General features: G+C 41.6%; 1 protein-coding gene across 2 annotated transcripts; it reads left to right on the plus strand.

Moving 5' to 3' along the window:
* The first annotated feature begins 18 nt into the window (after positions 1–18).
* LOC133611491 (glutathione S-transferase omega-1-like) lies at positions 19–23124 on the plus strand. Of its 2 annotated transcripts, XM_061968329.1 has the most exons (7): positions 27–181; positions 5931–6077; positions 7134–7242; positions 7312–7534; positions 17624–17725; positions 17787–17893; positions 22867–23124. In XM_061968329.1, the coding sequence occupies exons 1-7, from the start codon at positions 154–156 to the stop codon at positions 23015–23017; spliced, it is 867 nt and encodes a 288-aa protein (XP_061824313.1). In that variant the 5' UTR covers positions 27–153; the 3' UTR covers positions 23018–23124. The 2 variants fall into 2 exon arrangements, with proteins under 2 accessions (XP_061824320.1, XP_061824313.1); XM_061968336.1 differs by lacking the exon at positions 5931–6077 and having other exon boundaries at positions 19–181.
* Positions 23125–23422: the final 298 nt, after the last annotated feature.

Here is a 23422-nt window from a genome sequence, read left to right on the forward strand (position 1 = left end):
CTTCCTCATTCAGCGCTCATTGGCTGATGCTTTTTCTCCCGGAAGTAGGCGCAAGATATAAACACGGTATTTTCTCACACCGCGACGTTTTTTAACGCTTCTAACCTCGTCTGGTGAGTTCAGGAAGACCGAATACTTAGTTCCAGTACAAGCATGTCGAGTCAAGTGTGTTTCGCCAAAGGTAAGACGAAAATCGTTTGTTCTGGGAAAAAGCATGTTGCATTTGTCAAACTGACCTTGGATCAGTAGCCTTAATAATACAACTACTAAAACAGCAACATCGCTTTACTCACACATATTTGTGTAACATACATATTTGTGTAACATATTATGATAGTATATATCTGTATCATGAATCAATTTAAGTGGAACCCGACTTAAACAAGTGTAAAAACTTATTGGGGTGTTACCATTTAGTGGTCAATTGTAGTGTACTGTGCAATCTACTAATAAAAGTCTCAATCAATCAATCAATACATATTTGTGTAACATACACGTCATCGTGTAGGAGGGAGTGTCCATTGTTCACTGCTACATTTTTCATACACAGACAAATGCTGATGTTGGTGTGACTCGGCATTTTTTTGAAAAGCCACACTGAGTGCAGTCATATTTGCTCTTATAATTATAACAGACTTTAGGAAAAAGGTGTGGCTAACTATTTCAGGCTTGATATCTGCTGGGTCTAGTCCCCGCGTCTATTGTGGTAACTTGGTGCTGTAAAGTACTCCGAGGTGCTGCAAGTCGACCAGTGTGTCAGCATGTCTGTGATCTTCTTTTAATTCATTTTTTTAATGTATAATTATTTTTATTTTTTTATTATTATTATTTTTTTAAATATATTTTATTATTTTTATTTTTTATTTTTCCCCTCCCTCTTGGGTGGGGTGGCGGTTGGGCTCGTGGGGGCCGGTTGCTGGTGGGGCGGGGGCGGTCTTCCCGTCCGGTTGCGGGGAGTCCCTGGGCCCGCCTTTCTGCCCGTGTGGGGTGTGGTCTCTCGCTGTCTTGAGGGCTGGCTGTCCCCTGCTTCTCCCATGCCTTGTCCTCTGCGGCCTGCTGCTGGCTCTTCCGGGCGGCACGGTGGGCCGGTCTCTGGGGTTCCTGTCGTTGGCCGGCCTGGCTGCGTGGGGCCGGTGGTCCCTGGTTCCCTGGGTGGCTGGCAGAGGTGGGTAGAGTAGCCAGAAATTGTACTCAAGTAAGAGTACTGTTACTTTAGAGATTTATTACTCAAGTAAAAGTAAGGAGTAGTCACCCAAATATTTACTTGAGTAAAAGTAAAAAGTATGTTGTGAAAAAACTACTCAAGTACTGAGTAACTGATGAGTAACATACACACACATATCATATATATATATATATATATATATATATATATATATATATATATATATATATATATATATATACACACATACATATATATATATATATATATATATATATATATACAGTATATAATTTATATGTATTTATTTTGCCGTTTTTGTTTACATGTTAAAGGTGTTTTAATGAATATACATGCATGTTTAACACATATAGATTCCTTTCTTTCATGAAGACAAGAATATAAGTTGGTGTATTACCTGATTCTGATGACTTGCATTGATTGTAATCAGACAGTAGTGATGATAACGTCCACGTTTTCAAATGGAGGAGAAAAAAAGTTCCTCCTTTCTGTCTAATACCACATGAAAGTGGTTGGTTGTCCAGCTTCCATATTCGTTTTTATACACTTTACAAGAAATACATTGGCGGCAAACTCCGTAGCTTGCTAGCTTGTTTGTGCTGGCTTTCGGAGACTCTTGTTTTGAAAGCGCAGGCGCGATGGAGCGGCACTTTTATTGTGAAGACAGGAACTGTGCAGTCAGTCTTTAGGCTTATGACGGGATGTACGGTTGAAATAAAAAGGGTCTTTTTTCCTTCACACTTTTGATTGATTGATTGAAACTTTTATTAGTAGATTGCACAGTACAGTATATATTCCGTAAAATTGACCACTAAATGGTAACACCCCAATAAGTTTTTCAACTTGTTTAAGTCAGGTCATGTGACCGCCTGGCTCTGTTTGATTGGTCCAACGTCACCAGTGACTGCATCTGATTGGTGGAACGGAGTGAACGTCACCAGTGACTGTATTTGTTGAAACGCAGGCACTATGAAGGTCTGTCTGACAGACCAAAACAAACAAAGCGTGCATTAACAGATCGATAAAAATTAGTAGCGAGTAGCGAGCTGAATGTAGATAAAAGTAGCGGAGTAAAAGTAGTGTTTCTTCTCTATAAATATACTCAAGTAAAAGTAAAAGTATGTTGCATTAAAACTACTCTTAGAAGTACAATTTATCCCAAAAGTTACTCAAGTAGATGTAACGGAGTAAATGTAGCGCGTTACTACCCACCTCTGGTGGCTGGGGCCATACTCTGGCTCCCACACACACTGGGAGTCAAATATATTGTACCGTATTTTTCGGACTATAAGTGGCAGTTTTTCTCATAGTTTGGCCGGGGGGTGCGACTTATACTCCGGAGCGACTTATGTGTGAAATGATTAACACATTAGCGTAAAATATCAACTAATATTATTGATCTCATTCACGTAAGAGACTAGACGTATAAGATTTCATGGGATTTAGCGATTAGGAGTGACAGATTGTTTGGTAAACGTATAGCATGTTCTATATGTTATAGTTATTTGAATGACTCTTACCATAATATGTTACGTTAACATACCGTATTTTCCGCACCATAAGCCGCCCTGGGTTATAAGCCGCGCCTTCAATGAACGGCATATTTCAAAACTTTGTCCACCTATAAGCCGCCCCGTGTTATAAGCCGCATCTAACTGCGCTAAAGGAATGTCAAAAAAACAGTCAGATAGGTCAGTCAAACTTTAATAATATATTAAAAACCAGCGTGATGTGGGCGCGCATGGAGTCGTATATCAACATGGACGGAGCTGCGTGAAAAAAGCCACCCGGCCTCTTCGCGTAAACTTACCTTAACCACTCGCTCATCTTTTCTTCATCCATCCCTTCGAGTTAGCTTTTATGATGACGCCGGCTGGAAAGGTCTCTTTTGGCAAGGTCTTCCTTTTGAATATCACCATGGGTGGAAGTTTCTGGCCATTAGCATGGCAAGCTAGAACCACAGTGAAGGATGACTTCTCATTCCCTGTGGTGCGAATATTCACCATACGTGCTCCCGTTGTATCCACAGTGCGGTTCACAGGAATATCAAAAGTCAGTGGAACCTCGTCCATGTTGATAATGTTCTCTGGCCGGATCTTTTTTTCAGCTATCTTGTTTTTACAATATGCACGGAAAGTAGCCAGCTTTTCTTGAAAGTCTTTAGGCAGTTGCTGTGAAATAGTAGTCCGTGTGCGGATGGAGAGATTGCGTCTTTTCATGAACCGGAAACCTGTCGCTTAGTAGGAGCCATTTTGTGGTCTTTACAGATGTAAACACACAAAGGAAATGAAACGTAATATCCGCGCGCTTCTTCTTCTTCTTCTTCTACGCGGGCGGGTGGTTGCTTACAGTAGAAGAAGAAGCGCTTCCTCTTCTATGGGGGCGGGTGCTTACCTTGGCGGTTGCTTGCGTAGAAGAAGAAGCACTTCCTCTTCTACGGGGAAAAAAGATGGCGGCTGTTTACCGTAGTTGCGAGACCGAAACTTTATGAAAATGAATCTTAATATTAATCCATATATAAAGCGCACCGGGTTATAAGCCGCACTGTCAGCTTTTGAGTAAATTTGTGGTTTTTAGGTGCGGCTAATAGTGCGGAAAAAACGGTACCATTATTATTATTTATGCCTCATATAACGTACACTTATTCAGCCTGTTGTTCACTATTCTTTATTTATTTTAAATTGCCTTTCAAATGTCTATTCTTGGTGTTGGCTTTTATCAAAAACATTTCCCCCAAAAAATGCGACTTATACTCCAGTGCGACTTATATATGTTTTTTTTCCTTCTTTATTATGCATTTTCGGCAGGTGCGACTTATACTCCGAAAATTACGGTACATACAAATACACATATACTCACATACACATCGTTATTCATTCATACATGCATACATACATACAAACATAGGTACCTACGCTCCCACATACATACACAAATACAGTACATACCTACATACTCAAAGTTCGTACATCCACACGCACATTCACTGTACAAACATACATATACACATACTGTACATATACATTCACTGTACAAACATACATGTACACATACATTAGAGATGCGCGGTTTGCGGGCACAACCGCGGAGTCCGCGGATTATCCGCGGATCGGGCGGATGAAATTAAAAAAAATTAGATTTTATCCGCGGGTCGGGTCGGGTCGGGTGGTTCAAATTATAAAAAAAAATTAGATTTTAAATAGATTCAGGCGTGTGGCAGTTAAACCAATTGGGAAATATATATACATAGTTAAATGTTGTTACCCACATACGAAAAACGAGCAGGCACCTGCAGCATATGCCACAACAGAAGAAAAAAAAAGAAAAGAGATGGACACTTTTACGGAGCGGAGAAGGCCCCCGACGCCTCGCCGGGGTCCGGGACCGAGGCCCCTTCCCCCGAGAGGGCCCCACCGGGAGCCGTAGCTGAGGCGATCCGCGAGAAGGGCCCGACGCACGTCCAGGGTCACCACCGCGCCCACCGCACCGACACCCCGCCTCGTCCGCCTTCGCCGCGGCCGGCGTCACGCGCAGCAGGTAAGCAGCTTACCTGCCCGCCACCCCCGTGGCCGGGGGCTCGTAACAGGGGTCACTCCGCGTGCTCCGCCCGCGCAGCTTACCTGCCCGCCACCCCTGTTGCCGGGGGCGCGTAACAGGGGTCACTCCGCGCGCAGTGCGCTCACGAAAGGGGTGGGGCTCACCCTGGTTGATATAGACAGCAGCTAGGACGGTGGCCATGGAAGTCGGAACCCGCTAAGGAGTGTGTAACAACCCACCTGCCGAATCAACTAGCCCTGAAAATGGATGGCGCTGGAGCGTCGGGCCCATATACCCGGCCGTCGCCGGCAGCGAGACGCGCTTGGAGGTGCGCTCAGCGCGGCTCCCATATGATTGCGCACTGGTGTGCGTCTGGGTCGTGACAGCGTGGCACGCGAACGTCTGTGCTGCATTGGATCAGTCTCCTTTCTTTAACAGGCAAAAGCTTTATAACCTCACTAATGCCTTGCATCGTCTATATTAGATATATAACAACGGGCGGGTGCGGGCGGATGGCGGGCGGATGCGGTTCTGATCAAATGTTAGATCGGGTGGATTGCGGATGGTTGACGACTTTCTGATGCGGTTGCGGATGAAATAATTGCCTATCCGCGCATCTCTAACATACATGTACATATACAAGTACATATGCATACATACACTCATGCACATAATCACGTTTCATCAAACATATATTAACGTTGTTGCCCTAGGGTAAACTGGGTATAACACATGGCACACTGACAAAGCTTAACCTATTGTGACTATAACAATATACAAGGTTAATATAGGTTGCTTCTCTTTCTCCCCCTCCATTTTTCTGCTTTTTTTTGTATCTCAAGTTATTGTTACATATATGTATTGTTGCATTTGAACAACTGTATTGTTGATAATAGAGTTAATTATTGGTATTGTTCATTATCAATAGTGTATTGCTGTAGTGTAATAATGCTCATTGTCATTTCTGTATTATTATTTATTCCACTAACTGCTTATTTGCTATTACTTTTAACCATCATATTTGTACATGTCGTATTTGATGATGTTGCTCTATTGTTGTTGTTGTTGTTGTTTTTGTCTCTCTGTCTAATCAAAAAGTGTTGTACGGTATACCGGTACTAGTATAGTATCGCAGTACTAATGAACCAAAAATTGGTACTATTCTCTGTTTGAAAAGTACAGGTTAGCCATATTTTTTTATTTACAGGCATGACGGCGCGCCGTCACATCGGGACATTGCTGGTTTTACGAGCAGAGGAGCACGTTCGGCAGCGCGCGCACACAGAGTACTTACAAGCAGACACAGTGTGTAGACAGAACAGGGAGAACGGACGCCTAAAAAGTAAAGATAAAGGTGAAGTTATAACACTGAAACGCAGTCGGCAGTGTTTTAGCTCCTTCTAAATCACTAATCCTGGCCTCCATGACGACAAAGTATGTTTCTTACAAGTATCATTATCACTGGAGGACAAGGAATGGCTAAACATGCTTCACTACACACCGTAGGAGGATACAATAGCTCACTGGCGTCACAATGTAAACAAACGCCATGGGTGGATCTACACCTGACATCCACTGTAATGATACCAAGTACAAGAGTGTATCTAGTCGATACTACTATGATTACATCAATATTTTTTTATCGTCGCATCTTTTTTCTTTAAAAAAAAATATATTCTATATTCATAAAGTCAGTAAATATGTCCCTGGACACATGAGGACTGAATATGACCAATGTATGATTCTACTAACGACTACGATTGTCATTAGTTCGATTAAAAAAATATATCTATTTTTTTCCCCCCCGTCAAACACACCATCAGCAGCCTTTCTACATTTTCACAGATAAATGTCCGCCCTTTGGATAGGATTTTAACATTCTCGGCGGGCTTTAGACTCACTTTGCTTCAGTACGGCGCAGATTAGCACTAGCGTTGCCAAGTTGGCGACATTCGGTAATGTTTTTGATGATTTCCTTCTTTAATTCAATGAATAAGACCTGCTTCTTCCTCCGAGCGCTGTCCTTTCCACTCACGTTCTTCCTCACCACGGTTGGAAAACAAAACAATGTTGATCTCTAGCTGTAAGCGGGGTTCACTCTTTACATTTGCGAAGTTAACTAATGGCGGGCGTGCTCGTAAATAATAATAATATTTTATTTGTAAAAGCACATAAAATAAATAGTGAGATAAAAATAAAAGTAGAACAGGCTAATAGTTAGTACTAGCACATCTAAAAAAGGCTTTTTTTAAAAAAAGAAGGGTTTTTAAGCCTTTTTTAAAAGCATCCACAGTCTGTGGTGCCCTCAGGTGGTCAGGGAGAGCGTTCCACAGACTGGAGCAGAAAGTTTTTGCTTGCAGCCTAAAGCATAAAGACTCTGAAGTTAAGGTACCACTGTGTGTTCTTCCAGGGAGCCCTGAGCCCGGTCCCGTTCCCAAGGGCCAAATCCGACTGTACAGCATGAGGTTTTGCCCCTTCGCCCAGAGGACCAGACTGGTGCTGAACGCCAAAGGCATCAAGTGAGGACGCCTCCTCCGCCGCACAATTCTCAACCAAACATAACACTCCATTTTTATTCTGCACACCAGGCATGAAGTCATCAACATCCAGCTGAGGGACAAACCCGAATGGTTCCTGAAGAAAAACCCTTTGGGTCTGGTCCCGCTCCTGGAGACGGCGGCAGGGGAGCTGATCTACGAGTCTCCCATCACCTGTGAGTACCTGGATGAGGAGTACCCTGGCAGGAAGCTGCTTCCCTCCACGCCCTATGGGAGAGCCCAGCAGAAGATGATGCTGGAGAACTTCTCCAAGGTATTTAGTCCAAGTGGTGCTGACTCCTACCCAGCATGCAACACACATTGCAACTAACTCGTCCACTTAGGTCCTCAAACATGACGTCGAAACAACGTTTAATAAATGTCAGATTGTGGCGTTGATTTGACCATTGAAATGTGGTCATTTCCCAACCAATATTCCACAACTCAAACATAACGTTGAAACAACATGCTTTTTGACAACATTTAATCAATAATGGCTTCTGATGTTGATTTGACATTGAATTTTGGTCATTTTCCCAACCAATATTCTACTCCACAAACATAACATTGAAACAACATGCTTTTTGACAACGTTTAATCAATGTTGGGTTCTGACGTTGATTTGACCATTGAAATTTTACTCCTTTCCCAACCAATATTCTACAACACAAATACATTAAAACATTATTTTTGATGACGTTGATTTGACATTGAAATGTGGTCATTTCTCAACCAATATTCTACAACACAAATACAACATTATTTTTGATTAAGTTGATTTGACCATTGAAATTTGGTCATTTTTCTACTTATTTTTTCCAACACAAATACAACGTTGAAACAACATTGTTTTTGACAACGTTTAATCAATATTGGCTTCTGGCATTGATTTGACCATTGAATTTTGGTCATTTTCCCAACCAATATTCTACAACACAAACATAACATTGAAACAACATGCTTTTTGACAACGTTTAATCAATGTTGGGTTCTGGCGTTGATTTGACCATTGAAATTTTACTAATTTCCCAACCAATATTCTACAACACAAATACATTAAAACAACATTTCTCAACCAATTTCTTCCAACACAAATACAACATTGAAACAACATGCTTTTTGACAACGTTTAATCAATGTTGGGTTCTGACGTTGATTTGACCATTGAAATGTGGTCATTTCCCAACCAATATTCTACAACGTTGAAACAGCTTTTATTTAATGTTGGGTTCTGACGTTGATTTGACCATTGAAATGTCGTCATTTCCCAACCAATATTCTACAACACAAATACGTTAAAACAACATTATTTTGGATTAAGTTGATTTGACCATTGAAATTTGGTCATTTTTCTACTTATTTTTTCCAACACAAATACAACGTTGAAACAACATGCTTTTTGATAACGTTTAATCAATGTTGGGTTGTGACGTTGGTTTGACATTGAATTTTGGTCATTTCCCAACCAATATTCTACAACGTTGAAACAGCTTTTATTTAATGTTGGGTTCTGACGTTGATTTGACCATTGAAATGTGGTCATTTCCCAACCAATATTCTACAACACAAATACGTTAAAACAACATTATTTTTGATAACGTTGATTTGACCATTGAAATGTGGTCATTTCTCAACCAATTTCTTCCAACACAAATACAACATTAAAACAACATGCTTTTTGACAACGTTTAATCAATGTTGGGTTGTGACATTGATTTGACCATTGAAATTTGGTCATTTTCCAACCAATATTCTACAACACAAATACAACGTTAAAACATTATTTTGGATTAAGTTGATTTGACCATTGAAATTTGGTCATTTTTCTACTTATTTTTTCCAACACAAATACAACGTTGAAACAACATGCTTTTTGATAACGTTTAATCAATGTTGGGTTGTGACATTGGTTTGACATTGAATTTTAGTCATTTCCCAACCAATATTCTACAACATTGAAACAGCTTTTATTTAATGTTGGGTTCTGACGTTGATTTGACCATTGAAATTTAGTCATTTCTCAACCAATATTCTACAACACAAATACGTTAAAACGTTATTTTTGATAACGTTGATTTGACATTGAAATTTGGTCATTTCCCAACCAATATTTTACAACACAAATACAACGTTGAAACAACATGCTTTTTGACAACGTTTAATCAATGTTGGGTTCTGACGTTGATTTGACCATTGAAATTTTACTCATTTCCCAACCAATATTCCACAACACAAATACATTAAAACAACATTATTTTTGATGACGTTGATTTGACATTGAAATGTGGTCATTTCTCAACCAATTTCTTCCAACACAAATACAACATCGAAACAACATGCTTTTTGACAACGTTTGATCAATGTTGGGTTCTGACGTTGATTTGACCATTGAAATTTGGTCATTTCCCAACCAATATTCTACAACACAAATACATTAAAACAACATTATTTTTGATGACGTTGATTTGACATTGAAATGTGGTCATTTCTCAACCAATTTCTTCCAACACAAATACAACATTGAAACAACATGCTTTTTGACAACGTTTAATCAATGTTGGGTTCTGACGTTGATTTGACCATTGAAATTTAGTCATTTCCCAACTAATATTCTACAACACAAATACCTTAAAACATTATTTTTGATAACGTTGATTTGACATTGAAATGTGGTCATTTCCCAACCAAATTTTTCCAACACAAATACAACGTTGAAACAACATGCTTTTTGACAACGTTTAATCAATGTTGGGTTCTGACGTTGATTTGACCATTGAAATGTGGTCATTTCCCAACCAATATTCTACAACACAAATACATTAAAACATTATTTTTGATGACGTTGATTTGACATTGAAATGTGGTCATTTCTCAACCAATTTCTTCCAACACAAATACAACGTTGAAACATGCTTTTTGACAACATTTAATCAATAATGGCTTCTGATGTTGATTTGACATTGAATTTTGGTCATTTTTCCAACCAATATTCTACAACACAAATACAACGTTAAAACAACATGCTTTTTGATGTTTAATCAATGTTGGGTTGTGACGTTGATTTGACCATTGAAATGTGGTCATTTCCCAACCAATATTCTACAATACAAATATGTTGAAACATGCTTTTTATCAATGTCGGGTTCTGACATTGATTTGACCATTGAATTTTGGTCATTTCCCAATCAATATTCTACAACACATACAGTATACGACATTGGATCAACATGCTTTTTGACAACATTTATTCAATGTCAGGTTGTGACGTTGATTTGACCATTGAAATTTGGTCATTTTCCTGCACAAATACAACGTTGAAACAACATTGTTTTTGACAACGTTTAATCAATATTGGCTTCTGGCATTGATTTGACCATTGAATTTTGGTCATTTTCCCAACCAATATTCTACTCCACAAACATAACATTGAAACAACATTATTTTTGATTAAGTTGATTTGACCATTGAAATTTGGTCATTTTTCTACTTATTTTTTCCAACACAAATACAACGTTGAAACAACATGCTTTTTGACAACGTTTAATCAATGTTGGGTTGTGACGTTGATTTGACCATTGAAATTTGGTCATTTTTCTACTTATTTTTTCCAACACAAATACAACGTTGAAACAACATGCTTTTTGACAACGTTTAATCAATGTCTGGTTGTGACATTGATTTGGCCATTTTCCAACCAATATTCTACAACACAAATACAACGTTAAAACAGCATTATTTTTGATTAAGTTGATTTGACCATTGAAATTTGGTCATTTTTCTACTTATTTTTTCCAACACAAATACAACGTTGAAACAACATGCTTTTTGACAACGTTTAATCAATGTTGGGTTGTGACGTTGATTTGACCATTGAAATTTGGTCATTTTTCTACTTATTTTTTCCAACACAAATACAACGTTGAAACAACATGCTTTTTGACAACGTTTAATCAATGTTGGGTTCTGACGTTGATTTGACCATTGAAATGTGGTCATTTCCCAACCAATATTCTACAACTCAAATACAACGTTAAAACATTATTTTTGATTAAGTTGATTTGACATTGAAATTTGGTAATTTCCCAACCAATTTGTTCCAACACAAATACAACGTGGAAACAACATGCTTTTTGACAACATTTAATCAATAATGGCTTCTGACGTTGATTTGACCATTGAATTTTGGTCATTTTCCTGCACAAACGCAACATTGAAACAACATGCTTTTTGACAACGTTTAATCAATGTTGGGTTCTGATGTTGATTTGACCATTGAAATTTGGTCATTTCCCAACCAATATTCTACAACACAAATACATTAAAACAACATTATTTTTGATGACGTTGATTTGACATTGAAATGTGGTCATTTCTCAACCAATATTCTACAACACAAATACAACATTATTTTTGATTGAGTTGATTTGACATTGAAATTTTGTCATTTTTCTACTTATTTTTTCCAACATAAATACAACGTTGAAACAACATGCTTTTTGATAACGTTTAATCAATGTTTGGTTGTGACATTGGTTTGACCATTGAAATTTGGTCATTTTCCAACCAATATTCTCCAACACAAATACAACATTATTTTTGATTAAGTTGATTTGACATTGAAATTTGGTCATTTCCCAGCCAATTTGTTCCAACACAAATACAACGTTGAAACAACATGCTTTTTGACAACGTTTATTCAATGTCAGGTTGTGACGTTGATTTGATCATTGAAATTTGGTCATTTTCCTGCACAAATACAACGTTGAAACAACATTGTTTTTGACAACGTTTAATCAATATTGGCTTCTGGCATTGATTTGACCATTGAATTTTGGTCATTTTCCCAACCAATATTCTACTCCACAAACATAACATTGAAACAACATGCTTTTTGACAACGTTTAATCAATGTTGGGTTCTGACGTTGATTTGACCATTGAAATTTAGTCATTTCCCAACTAATATTCTACAACACAAATACGTTAAAACATTATTTTTGATAACGTTGATTTGACATTGAAATGTGGTCATTTCCCAACCAAATTTTTCCAACACAAATACAATGTTAAAACAACATGCTTTTTAACAACGTTTAATCAATATTGGCTTCTGGCATTGATTTGACCATTGAATTTTGGTCATTTTCCCAACCAATATTCTACTCCACAAACATAACATTGAAACAACATGCTTTTTGACAACGTTTAATCAATGTTGGGTTCTGACGTTGATTTGACCATTGAAATGTAGTCATTTCTCAACCAATATTCTACAACACAAATACGTTAAAACATTATTTTTGATAACGTTGATTTGACATTGAAATGTGGTCATTTCCCAACCAAATTTTTCCAACACAAATACAATGTTAAAACAACATGCTTTTTGACAACGTTTAATCAATATTGGCTTCTGGCATTGATTTGACCATTGAATTTTGGTCATTTTCCCAACCAATATTCTACTCCACAAACATAATATTGAAACAACATGCTTTTTGACAACGTTTAATCAATGTTGGGTTCTGACGTTGACTTGACCATTGAAATGTGGTCATTTCCCAACCAATATTCTACAACACAAATACGTTAAAACATTATTTTTGATAACGTTGATTTGACATTGAAATGTGGTCATTTCCCAACCAAATTTTTCCAACACAAATACAATGTTAAAACAACATGCTTTTTGACAACGTTTAATCAATGTTGGGTTCTGACGTTGATTTGACCATTGAAATTTGGTCATTTCCCAACCAATATTCTACAACACAAATACAACATTATTTTTGATTAAGTTGATTTGACATTGCAATTTGGTCATTTCCCAACCAATTTGTTCCAACACAAGTACAACGTTGAAACAACATGCTTTTTGACGACGTTTATTCAATGTGACGTTGATTTGACCATTGAAATTTGGTCATTTTTCTACTTATTTTTTCCAACACAAATACAACGTTGAAACAACATGCTTTTTGACAACGTTTAATCAATGTTGGGTTGTGACATTGGTTTGACATTGAATTTTAGTCATTTCCCAACCAATATTCTACAACGTTGAAACAGCTTTTATTTAATGTTGGGTTCTGACGTTGATTTGACCATTGAAATGTAGTCATTTCCCAACCAATATTCTACAACACAAATACATTAAAACATTATTTTTGATGACGTTGATTTGACATTGAAATGTGGTCATTTCTCAACCAATTTCTTCCAACACAAATACAACATTGAAACAACATGCTTTTTGACAACGTTTAATCAATGTCAGGTTGTGACGTTGATTTGACCTTTGAAATTTTACTCATTTCCCAACCAATATTCTACAACACAAATACGTTAAAACAACATTATTTTTGATAATGTTGATTTGACATTGAAATTTGGTCATTTCTCAACCAATTTCTTCCAACACAAATACAACATTGAAACAACATGCTTTTTGACAACGTTTAATCAATGTTGGCTTCTGACGTTGATTTGACCATTGAAATTTTACTCATTTCCCAACCAATATTCTACAACACAAATACATTAAAACAACATTATTTTTGATGACGTTGATTTGACATTGAAATGTGGTCATTTCTCAACCAATTTCTTCCAACACAAATACAATGTTGAAACAACATGCTTTTTGACAACGTTTAATCAATGTTGGGTTCTGACGTTGACTTGACCATTAAAATTTGGTCATTTTCCAACCAATATTCTACAACACAAATACAACGTTAAAACAACATTATTTTTGATTAAGTTGATTTGACCATTGAAATTTGGTCATTTTTCTACTTATTTTTTCCAACACAAATACAACGTTGAAACAACATGCTTTTTGATAACGTTTAATCAATGTCGGGTTGTGACATTGGTTTGACATTGAATTTTGGTCATTTTCCCAACCAATATTCTACAATGTTGAAACAGCTTTTATTTAATGTTGGGTTCTGACGTTGATTTGACCATTGAAATGTGGTCATTTCCCAACCAATTTCTTCCAACACAAATACAACGTTGAAACAACATCCTTTTTGACAACGTTTAATCCATGTCGGTTCTGACGTTGATTTGACCATTGAAATTTGGTCATTTCCCAACCAATTTGTTCCAACACAAGTACAACGTTGAAACAACATGCTTTTTGACGACGTTTAATCAATGTCGGGTTGTGACGTTGATTTGACCATTGAAATGTGGTCATTTCCCAACCAATATTCTACAACACAAATACAACGTTGAAACAACATGCTTTTTGACAACGTTTAATCAATATTGGCTTCTGGCATTGATTTGACCATTGAATTTTGGTCATTTTCCCAACCAATATTCTACTCCACAAACATAACATTGAAACAACATGCTTTTTGACAACGTTTAATCAATGTTGGGTTCTGACGTTGATTTGACCATTGAAATTTAGTCATTTCCCAACTAATATTCTACAACACAAATACCTTAAAACATTATTTTTGATAACGTTGATTTGACATTGAAATGTGGTCATTTCCCAACCAAATTTTTCCAACACAAATACAACGTTGAAACAACATGCTTTTTGACAACGTTTAATCAATGTTGGGTTCTGACGTTGATTTGACCATTGAAATTTGGTCATTTCCCAACCAATATTCTACAACACAAATACATTAAAACATTATTTTTGATGACGTTGATTTGACATTGAAATGTGGTCATTTCTCAACCAATTTCTTCCAACACAAATACAACGTTGAAACATGCTTTTTGACAACATTTAATCAATAATGGCTTCTGATGTTGATTTGACATTGAATTTTGGTCCTTTTTCCAACCAATATTCTACAACACAAATACAACGTTAAAACAACATGCTTTTTGATTAAGTTTAATCAATGTTGGGTTGTGACGTTGATTTGACCATTGAAATGTGGTCATTTCCCAACCAATATTCTACAACACAAATATGTTGAAACATGCTTTTTATCAATGTCGGGTTGTGACGTTGATTTGACCATTGAATTTTGGTCATTTCCCAATCAATATTCTACAACACATACAGTATACGACGTTGGATCAACATGCTTTTTGACAACATTTATTCAATGTCAGGTTGTGACGTTGATTTGACCATTGAAATTTGGTCATTTTCCTGCACAAATACAACGTTGAAACAACATTGTTTTTGACAACGTTTAATCAATATTGGCTTCTGGCATTGATTTGACCATTGAATTTTGGTCATTTCCCCAACCAATATTCTACAACACAAATACAACGTTAAAACAACATGCTTTTTGACAACGTTTAATCAATTTTGGGTTCTGACGTTGATTTGACCATTGAAATTTTACTCATTTCCCAACCAATATTCTACAACACAAATACATTAAAACAACATTATTTTTGATGACGTTGATTTGACATTGAAATGTGGTCATTTCTCAACCAATATTCTACAACACAAATACAACATTATTTTTGATTAAGTTGATTTGACATTGAAATTTGGTCATTTTTCTACTTATTTTTTCCAACACAAATACAACATTGAAACAACATGCTTTTTGACAACGTTTAATCAATGTTGGGTTCTGACGTTGATTTGACCATTGAAATTTGGTCATTTCCCAACCAATATTCTACAACACAAATACAACGTTAAAACAACATTATTTTTGATTACGGTAAGTTGATTTGACCATTGAAATTTGGTCATTTTTCTACTTATTTTTTCCAACACAAATACAACGTTGAAACAACATGCTTTTTGATAACGTTTAATCAATGTTGGGTTGTGACATTGGTTTGACATTGAATTTTAGTCATTTCCCAACCGATATTCTACAACGTTGAAACAGCTTTTATTTAAAGTTGGGTTCTGACGTTGATTTGACATTGAAATGTGGTCATTTCCCAACCAAATTTTTCCAACACAAGTACAACGTTGAAACAACATGCTTTTTGACGACGTTTAATCAATGTTGGGTTCTGACGTTGATTTGACCATTGAAATTTGGTCATTTTCCCAACCAATATTCTACAACACAAATACAACGTTAAAACAACATTATTTTTGATTAAGTTGATTTGACCATTGAAATTTGGTCATTTTTCTACTTATTTTTTCCAACACAAATACAACATTGAAACAACATGCTTTTTGACAACGTTTAATCAATGTTGGGTTCTGACGTTGATTTGACCATTGAAATTTGGTCATTTCCCAACCAATATTCTACAACACAAATACGTTAAAACATTATTTTTGATGACGTTGATTTGACATTGAAATGTGGTCATTTCCCAACCAAATTTTTCCAACACAAATACAACGTTGAAACAACATGCTTTTTGACAACGTTTAATCAATTTTGGGTTCTGACGTTGATTTGACCATTGAAATTTGATCATTTCCCAACCAATATTCTACAACACAAATACGTTAAAACATTATTTTTGATGACGTTGATTTAATGTCAGGTTGTGACGTTGATTTGACATTGAAATGTGGTCATTCTACAACCAACAATGTGGATCCAACATTAGACACCAACATTGTCTCAATATACAAATATTTTGCATGTCCGATAATGGCTTTTTTGCCGATATCGTCCAACTCTTAATTACCGATACCGATATATACAGTGTTGGAATGAACACATTATTATGCCTCATTTTGTTGTGATGCCCCGCTGGATGCATTAAACAATCCAACAAGGTTTTCCAAAATAAATCAACTCAAGTTATTATTGCCATATTCATTATTGAAGTCACAAAGTGCATTATTTTTTTTTAACATGCCTCAAAACAGCAGCTTGGAATTTGGGACATGCTTTCCCTGAGAGAGCTTGAGGTGGGGTTAGGGGGGGTAGCTGGGGGTGTATATTGTAGCGTCCTGGAAGAGTTAGTGCTGCAAGGGATTCTGGGTATTTGTTCTGTTGTGTTACGGTGCGGATGTTCTCCCGAAATGTGTTTGTCATTCTTGTTTGGTGTGGGTTCACAGTGTGGCGCATATTTGTAACAGTGTTAAACTTGTTTGTACGGCCACCCTCAGTGTGACCTGTATGGCTGTTGACCAAGTATGCTTGCATTCACTTGTGTGTGTGAAAAGCCGTAGATATTATGTGACTGGGCTGACACGCAAAGGCAGTGCCTTTAAGGTTTATTGTACTTCTCCCTACGTCCGTGTACACAGCGGCCTTTTAAAAAGTCATACATTTTACTTTTTGATACCAATAATTTCCGATATTACATTTTTAAGCATTTATCAGCTAGCTGATAATATCAGCAGCCCGATATTATCGGACATCTCTAATTTTGCAAGTTTGTGTCCAAGTCAGCTTTTAAAGGACATGTACGTATAATCCACTTGGCGACAGATCCTTCCATTGACCTACAAGATCCCCATGGGCAGACAAAAGGGTGAGGAGGTTTCAGCGCTGGTGGACGAGCTGAAGGAGAAGTTTGGCAAACTAAACGAGGTAGGTGTGTAATATGACTCCACCGTCTCTACGGTGACTTGACAAGACTCCGTGTGGACAGGACCTGGAGAAGAAGAAGAGCAAGTTCTTCGGTGGCGATGGTGTCAGCATGATCGACTACTTGATGTGGCCGTGGTTCGAGAGGCTGGAGGCCTTTAAGTTGACCGAGTGAGTGGTCACATGTCTAAATATAATAACATTACTACAACTGCACCACATCACACTGGAAAGTCATGCAAGATGTTTTTTTTATTGTCGAATGAATCTCAATTCTTATTTTTAAGGATTCTTAATGGGTTTAAAAATATATTCTTTTTTAAATCTGTCCTGTCACTCAGACAAATCATGTAGTTAGATGGGTTATACTTGTATGGTGCTTTTCACAACGGACGTGACGAGGTTGGTATCGAACCAGGAACCCTCAGGCTGCTGGCACGGCGTTGGGAGACGTAGACGTAGATGATCTAGATCTGCTTGTACACATTTGCTTTAGAAAAGAGAAGTGTTGGGTACTTTATTTGTATTTGACTTTATTAAATGTTTGGGTGGGTGACACGGTGGTACAGGGGTTAGTGCGTCTGCCTCACAATACGAAGGTCCTGGGTTCAATTTTCTGTGTGGAGTTTGCATGTTCTCCCCGTGACTGCGTGCGCTTCCTCCCACCTCCAAAGACAATAGGCCCCTCCCACCTCCAAAGACATGCACCTGGGGATAGGCCCCTCCCACCTCCAAAGACATAGGCCCCTCCCACCTCCAAAGACATGCACCTGGGGATATGCTCCTACCACCTCCAAAGACATGCACCTGGGGATAGGCCCCTCCCACCTCCAAAGACATAGGCCCCTCCCACCTCCAAAGACATGCACCTGGGGATAGGCCCCTCCCACCTCCAAAGACATGCACCTGGGGATAGGCCCCTCCCACCTCCAAAGACATAGGCCCCTCCCACCTCCAAAGACATGCACCTGGGGATAGGCCCCTCCCACCTCCAAAGACATGCACCTGGGGATAGGCCCCTCCCACCTCCAAAGACATAGGCCCCTCCCACCTCCAAAGACATGCACCTGGGGATAGGCCCCTCCCACCTCCAAAGACATGCACCTGGGGATAGGCCCCTCCCACCTCCAAAGACATGCACCCCTCCCACCTCCAAAGACATGCACCTGGGGATAGGCCCCTCCCACCTCCAAAGACATGCACCTGGGGATAGGCCCCTCCCACCTCCAAAGACATGCACCTGGGGATAGGCTCCTCCCACCTCCAAAGACATGCACCTGGGGATAGGCCCCTCCCACCTCCAAAGACATGCACTTGGATAGGCTCCTCCCACCTCCAAAGACATGCACCTCCAAAGACGTAGGCCCCTCCCACCTCCAAAGACATGCACCTGGGGATAGGCCCCTCCCACCTCCAAAGACATGCACGTGGGGATAGGCTCCTCCCACCTCCAAAGACATGCACCTGGGGATAGGCCCCTCCCACCTCCAAAGACATGCACTTGGATAGGCTCCTCCCACCTCCAAAGACATGCACCTCCAAAGACATGCACCTGGGGATAGGCCCCTCCCACCTCCAAAGACATGCACCTGGGGATAGGCCCCTCCCACCTCCAAAGACATGCACCTGGGGATAGGCCCCTCCCACCTCCAAAGACATGCACCTGGGGATAGGCTCCTCCCACCTCCAAAGACATGCACCTGGGGATAGGCCCCTCCCACCTCCAAAGACATGCACTTGGATAGGCTCCTCCCACCTCCAAAGACATGCACCTCCAAAGACGTAGGCCCCTCCCACCTCCAAAGACATGCACCTGGGGATAGGCCCCTCCCACCTCCAAAGACATGCACGTGGGGATAGGCTCCTCCCACCTCCAAAGACATGCACCTGGGGATAGGCCCCTCCCACCTCCAAAGACATGCACTTGGATAGGCTCCTCCCACCTCCAAAGACATGCACCTCCAAAGACGTAGGCCCCTCCCACCTCCAAAGACATGCACCTGGGGATAGGCCCCTCCCACCTCCAAAGACATGCACCTGGGGATAGGCCCCTCCCACCTCCAAAGACATAGGCCCCTCCCACCTCCAAAGACATGCATCTGGGGATAGGCCCCTTCCACCCCAAAAGACATGCACCTGGGGATAGGCCCCTCCCACCTCCAAAGACGTAGGCCCCTCCCACCCCAAAAGACATGCACCTGGGGATAGGCCCCTCCCACGTCCACAGACATGCACCTGGGGATAGGCCCCTCCCACCTCCAAAGACATAGGCCCCTCCCACCTCCAAAGACATGCACCTGGGGATAGGCCCCTCCCATCTCCAAAGACATGCACCTGTGGATAGGCCCCACCCACCCCCAAAGACATGCACCTGGGGATAGGCCCCTCCCACCCCCAAAGACATGCACCTGGGGATAGGCCCCTCCCACCTCCAAAGACATGCACCTGGGGATAGGCCCCTCCCACCTCCAAAGACATAGGCCCCTCCCACCTCCAAAGACATGCACCTGGGGATAGGCCCCTCCCACCCCCAAAGACATGCACCTGGGCATAGGCTCCTCCCACCTCCAAAGACATGCACCTGGGGATAGGCCCCTCCCACCTCCAAAGACATAGGCCTCTCCCACCTCCAAAGACATGCACCTGGGCATAGGCTCCTCCCACCTCCAAAGACATGCACCTGGGGATAGGCCCCTCCCACCTCCAAAGTCATAGGCCCCTCCCACCCCAAAAGACATGCACCTGGGGATAGGCCCCTCCCACCTCCAAAGACATAGGCCCCTCCCACCTCCAAAGACATGCACCTGGGGTTAGGCCCCTCCCACCTCCAAAGACATAGGCCCCTCCCACCTCCAAAGACATGCATCTGGGGATAGGCCCCTTCCACCTCCAAAGACGTAGGCCCCTCCCACCCCAAAAGACATGCACCTGGGGATAGGCCCCTCCCACGTCCACAGACATGCACCTGGGGATAGGCCCCTCCCACCTCCAAAGACGTAGGCCCCTCCCACCCCAAAAGACATGCACCTGGGGATAGGCCCCTCCCACGTCCACAGACATGCACCTGGGGATAGGCCCCTCCCACCTCCAAAGACATAGGCCCCTCCCACCTCCAAAGACATGCACCTGGGGATAGGCCCCTCCCACCTCCAAAGACATGCACCTGTGGATAGGCCCCACCCACCCCCAAAGACATGCACCTGGGGATAGGCCCCTCCCACCCCCAAAGACATGCACCTGGGGATAGGCCCCTCCCACCTCCAAAGACATGCACCTGGGCATAGGCTCCTCCCACCTCCAAAGACATGCACCTGGGGATAGGCCCCTCCCACCTCCAAAGACATGCACCTCCAAAGACATAGGCCCCTCCCACCCCAAAAGACATGCACCTGGGGATAGGCCCCTCCCACCTCCAAAGACATGCACCTGGGGATAGGCCCCTCCCACCTCCAAAGACATAGGCCCCTCCCACCTCCAAAGACATGCACCTGGGGATAGGCCCCTCCCACCTCCAAAGACATGCACCTGGGGATAGGCCCCTCCCACCTCCAAAGACATAGGCCCCTCCCACCTCCAAAGACATGCACCTGGGGATAGGCCCCTCCCACTTCCAAAGACATGCACCTGGGGATAGGCCCCTCCCACCTCCAAAGACATAGGCCCCTCCCACCTCCAAAGACATGCACCTGGGGTTAGGCCCCTCCCACCTCCAAAGACATGCACCTGGGGTTAGGCCCCTCCCACCTCCAAAGACATAGGCCCCTCCCACCTCCAAAGACATGCACCTGGGGATAGGCCCCTCCCACCTCCAAAGACATGCACCTCCAAAGACATAGGCCCCTCCCACCTCCAAAGACATGCACCTGGGGATAGGCCCCTCCCACCTCCAAAGACATGCACCTGGGGTTAGGCCCCTCCCACCTCCAAAGACATGCACCTGGGGATAGGCCCCTCCCACCTCCAAAGACATGCACCTGGGGATAGGCCCCTCCCACCCCAAAAGACATGCACCTGGGGATAGGCCCCTCCCACCTCCAAAGACATAGGCCCCTCCCACCTCCAAAGACATGCACCTCCAAAGACATAGGCCCCTCCCACCCCAAAAGACATGCACCTGGGGATAGGCCCCTCCCACCTCCAAAGACATGCACCTGGGGATAGGCCCCTCCCACCTCCAAAGACATAGGCCCCTCCCACCTCCAAAGACATGCACCTGGGGATAGGCCCCTCCCACCTCCAAAGACATGCACCTCCAAAGACATGCACCTGGGGATAGGCCCCTCCCACCCCCAAAGACATGCACCTGGGGATAGGCCCCTCCCACCTCCAAAGACATGCACCTGGGCATAGGCTCCTCCCACCTCCAAAGACATGCACCTGGGGATAGGCCCCTCCCACCTCCAAAGACATAGGCCCCTCCCACCCCAAAAGACATGCACCTGGGGGTAGGCCCCTCCCACCTCCAAAGACATGCACCTGGGGGTAGGCCCCTCCCACCTCCAAAGACATGCACCTGGGGATAGGCCCCTTCCACCCCAAAAGACATGCACCTGGGGATAGGCCCCTCCCACCTCCAAAGACGTAGGCCCCTCCCACCCCCAAAGACATGCACCTGGGGATATGCTCCTCCCACCCCAAAAGACATGCACCTGGGGATAGGCCCCTCCCACCTCCAAAGACATGCACCTGGGGATAGGCCCCTCCCACCTCCAAAGACATAGGCCCCTCCCACCCCCAAAGACATGCACCTGGGGATAGGCCCCTCCCACCTCCAAAGACATGCACCTGGGGATAGGCCCCTCCCACCTCCAAAGACATGCACCTGGGGATAGGCCCAGAAAATGGATGGATGGATAAATGTTTGGGTAGAGTTTTATTAAACAAAACCAGTAAATATAGAAATGTGTACAAACTAGCAATTATACGCTCAACTTGTTGCACAATTGTATTTTTTTTTCATGTTTATTAGACATTTTGTTTATAATATCCACAAAGTTTAATGAGGAAGTTGGGTTATGTAGAATCTTTGTGCTGGTTGCATTTTTTTTTATTCCCCATGACTAGGGTGGGTTGTTTGGATTGGGTCATATAAGTGCTCAACACAATTAATGGTCACCACATGTGTTACTTTTGTGACTTTCCAGCTGCTTAGACGGTGCGCCCGGGCTGCAGAAGTGGGTGGAGCGCATGTCAGAGGACCCTGTTGTCAAAGCCTGCAGGCACAGCCTGGACACCTACGAGGCCTACTACAAGACCTACATAGAAGGAAAACCCAACTTCGACTATGGCCTGTAGTGTTTTACCAACCTACTTCAACCGTCCACTTTTCTTTGTTTGAGTGATGCTTCTTGCTTCTCTGGGTGTGCACAATGAGCAAGAGTGGAAATAAATGGTGCATTCATGTCCATTAAACAAAAACAATGTTGGTGTTGAACAATTTTACTGGTTTAGCATCCAAATGTAATATTTATACAATAATAGCTGTCTTTAAAATGAGGTAGTTTGTTTGTGGACAGCCTTCCCAGAAGAGTTGAAGCTGCAAAAGGTCATATTGAATACTTTTGGCAATATAGTATATTTAAAAGCAGTGTGTGAGTTTATTTTGGAATTCAACAGTGAGGTGCACTTCCTCCTTTTAGACAGCGGGGGGCAGCATTGCCCAACAAGGAGTTCATTTCCGGTCCAGTTGGGTGACGATTA

The sequence above is a fragment of the Nerophis lumbriciformis genome, linkage group LG02 (genome assembly GCF_033978685.3).
Source record: "Nerophis lumbriciformis linkage group LG02, RoL_Nlum_v2.1, whole genome shotgun sequence".
NCBI classification, from domain to species: domain Eukaryota; kingdom Metazoa; phylum Chordata; class Actinopteri; order Syngnathiformes; family Syngnathidae; genus Nerophis; species Nerophis lumbriciformis.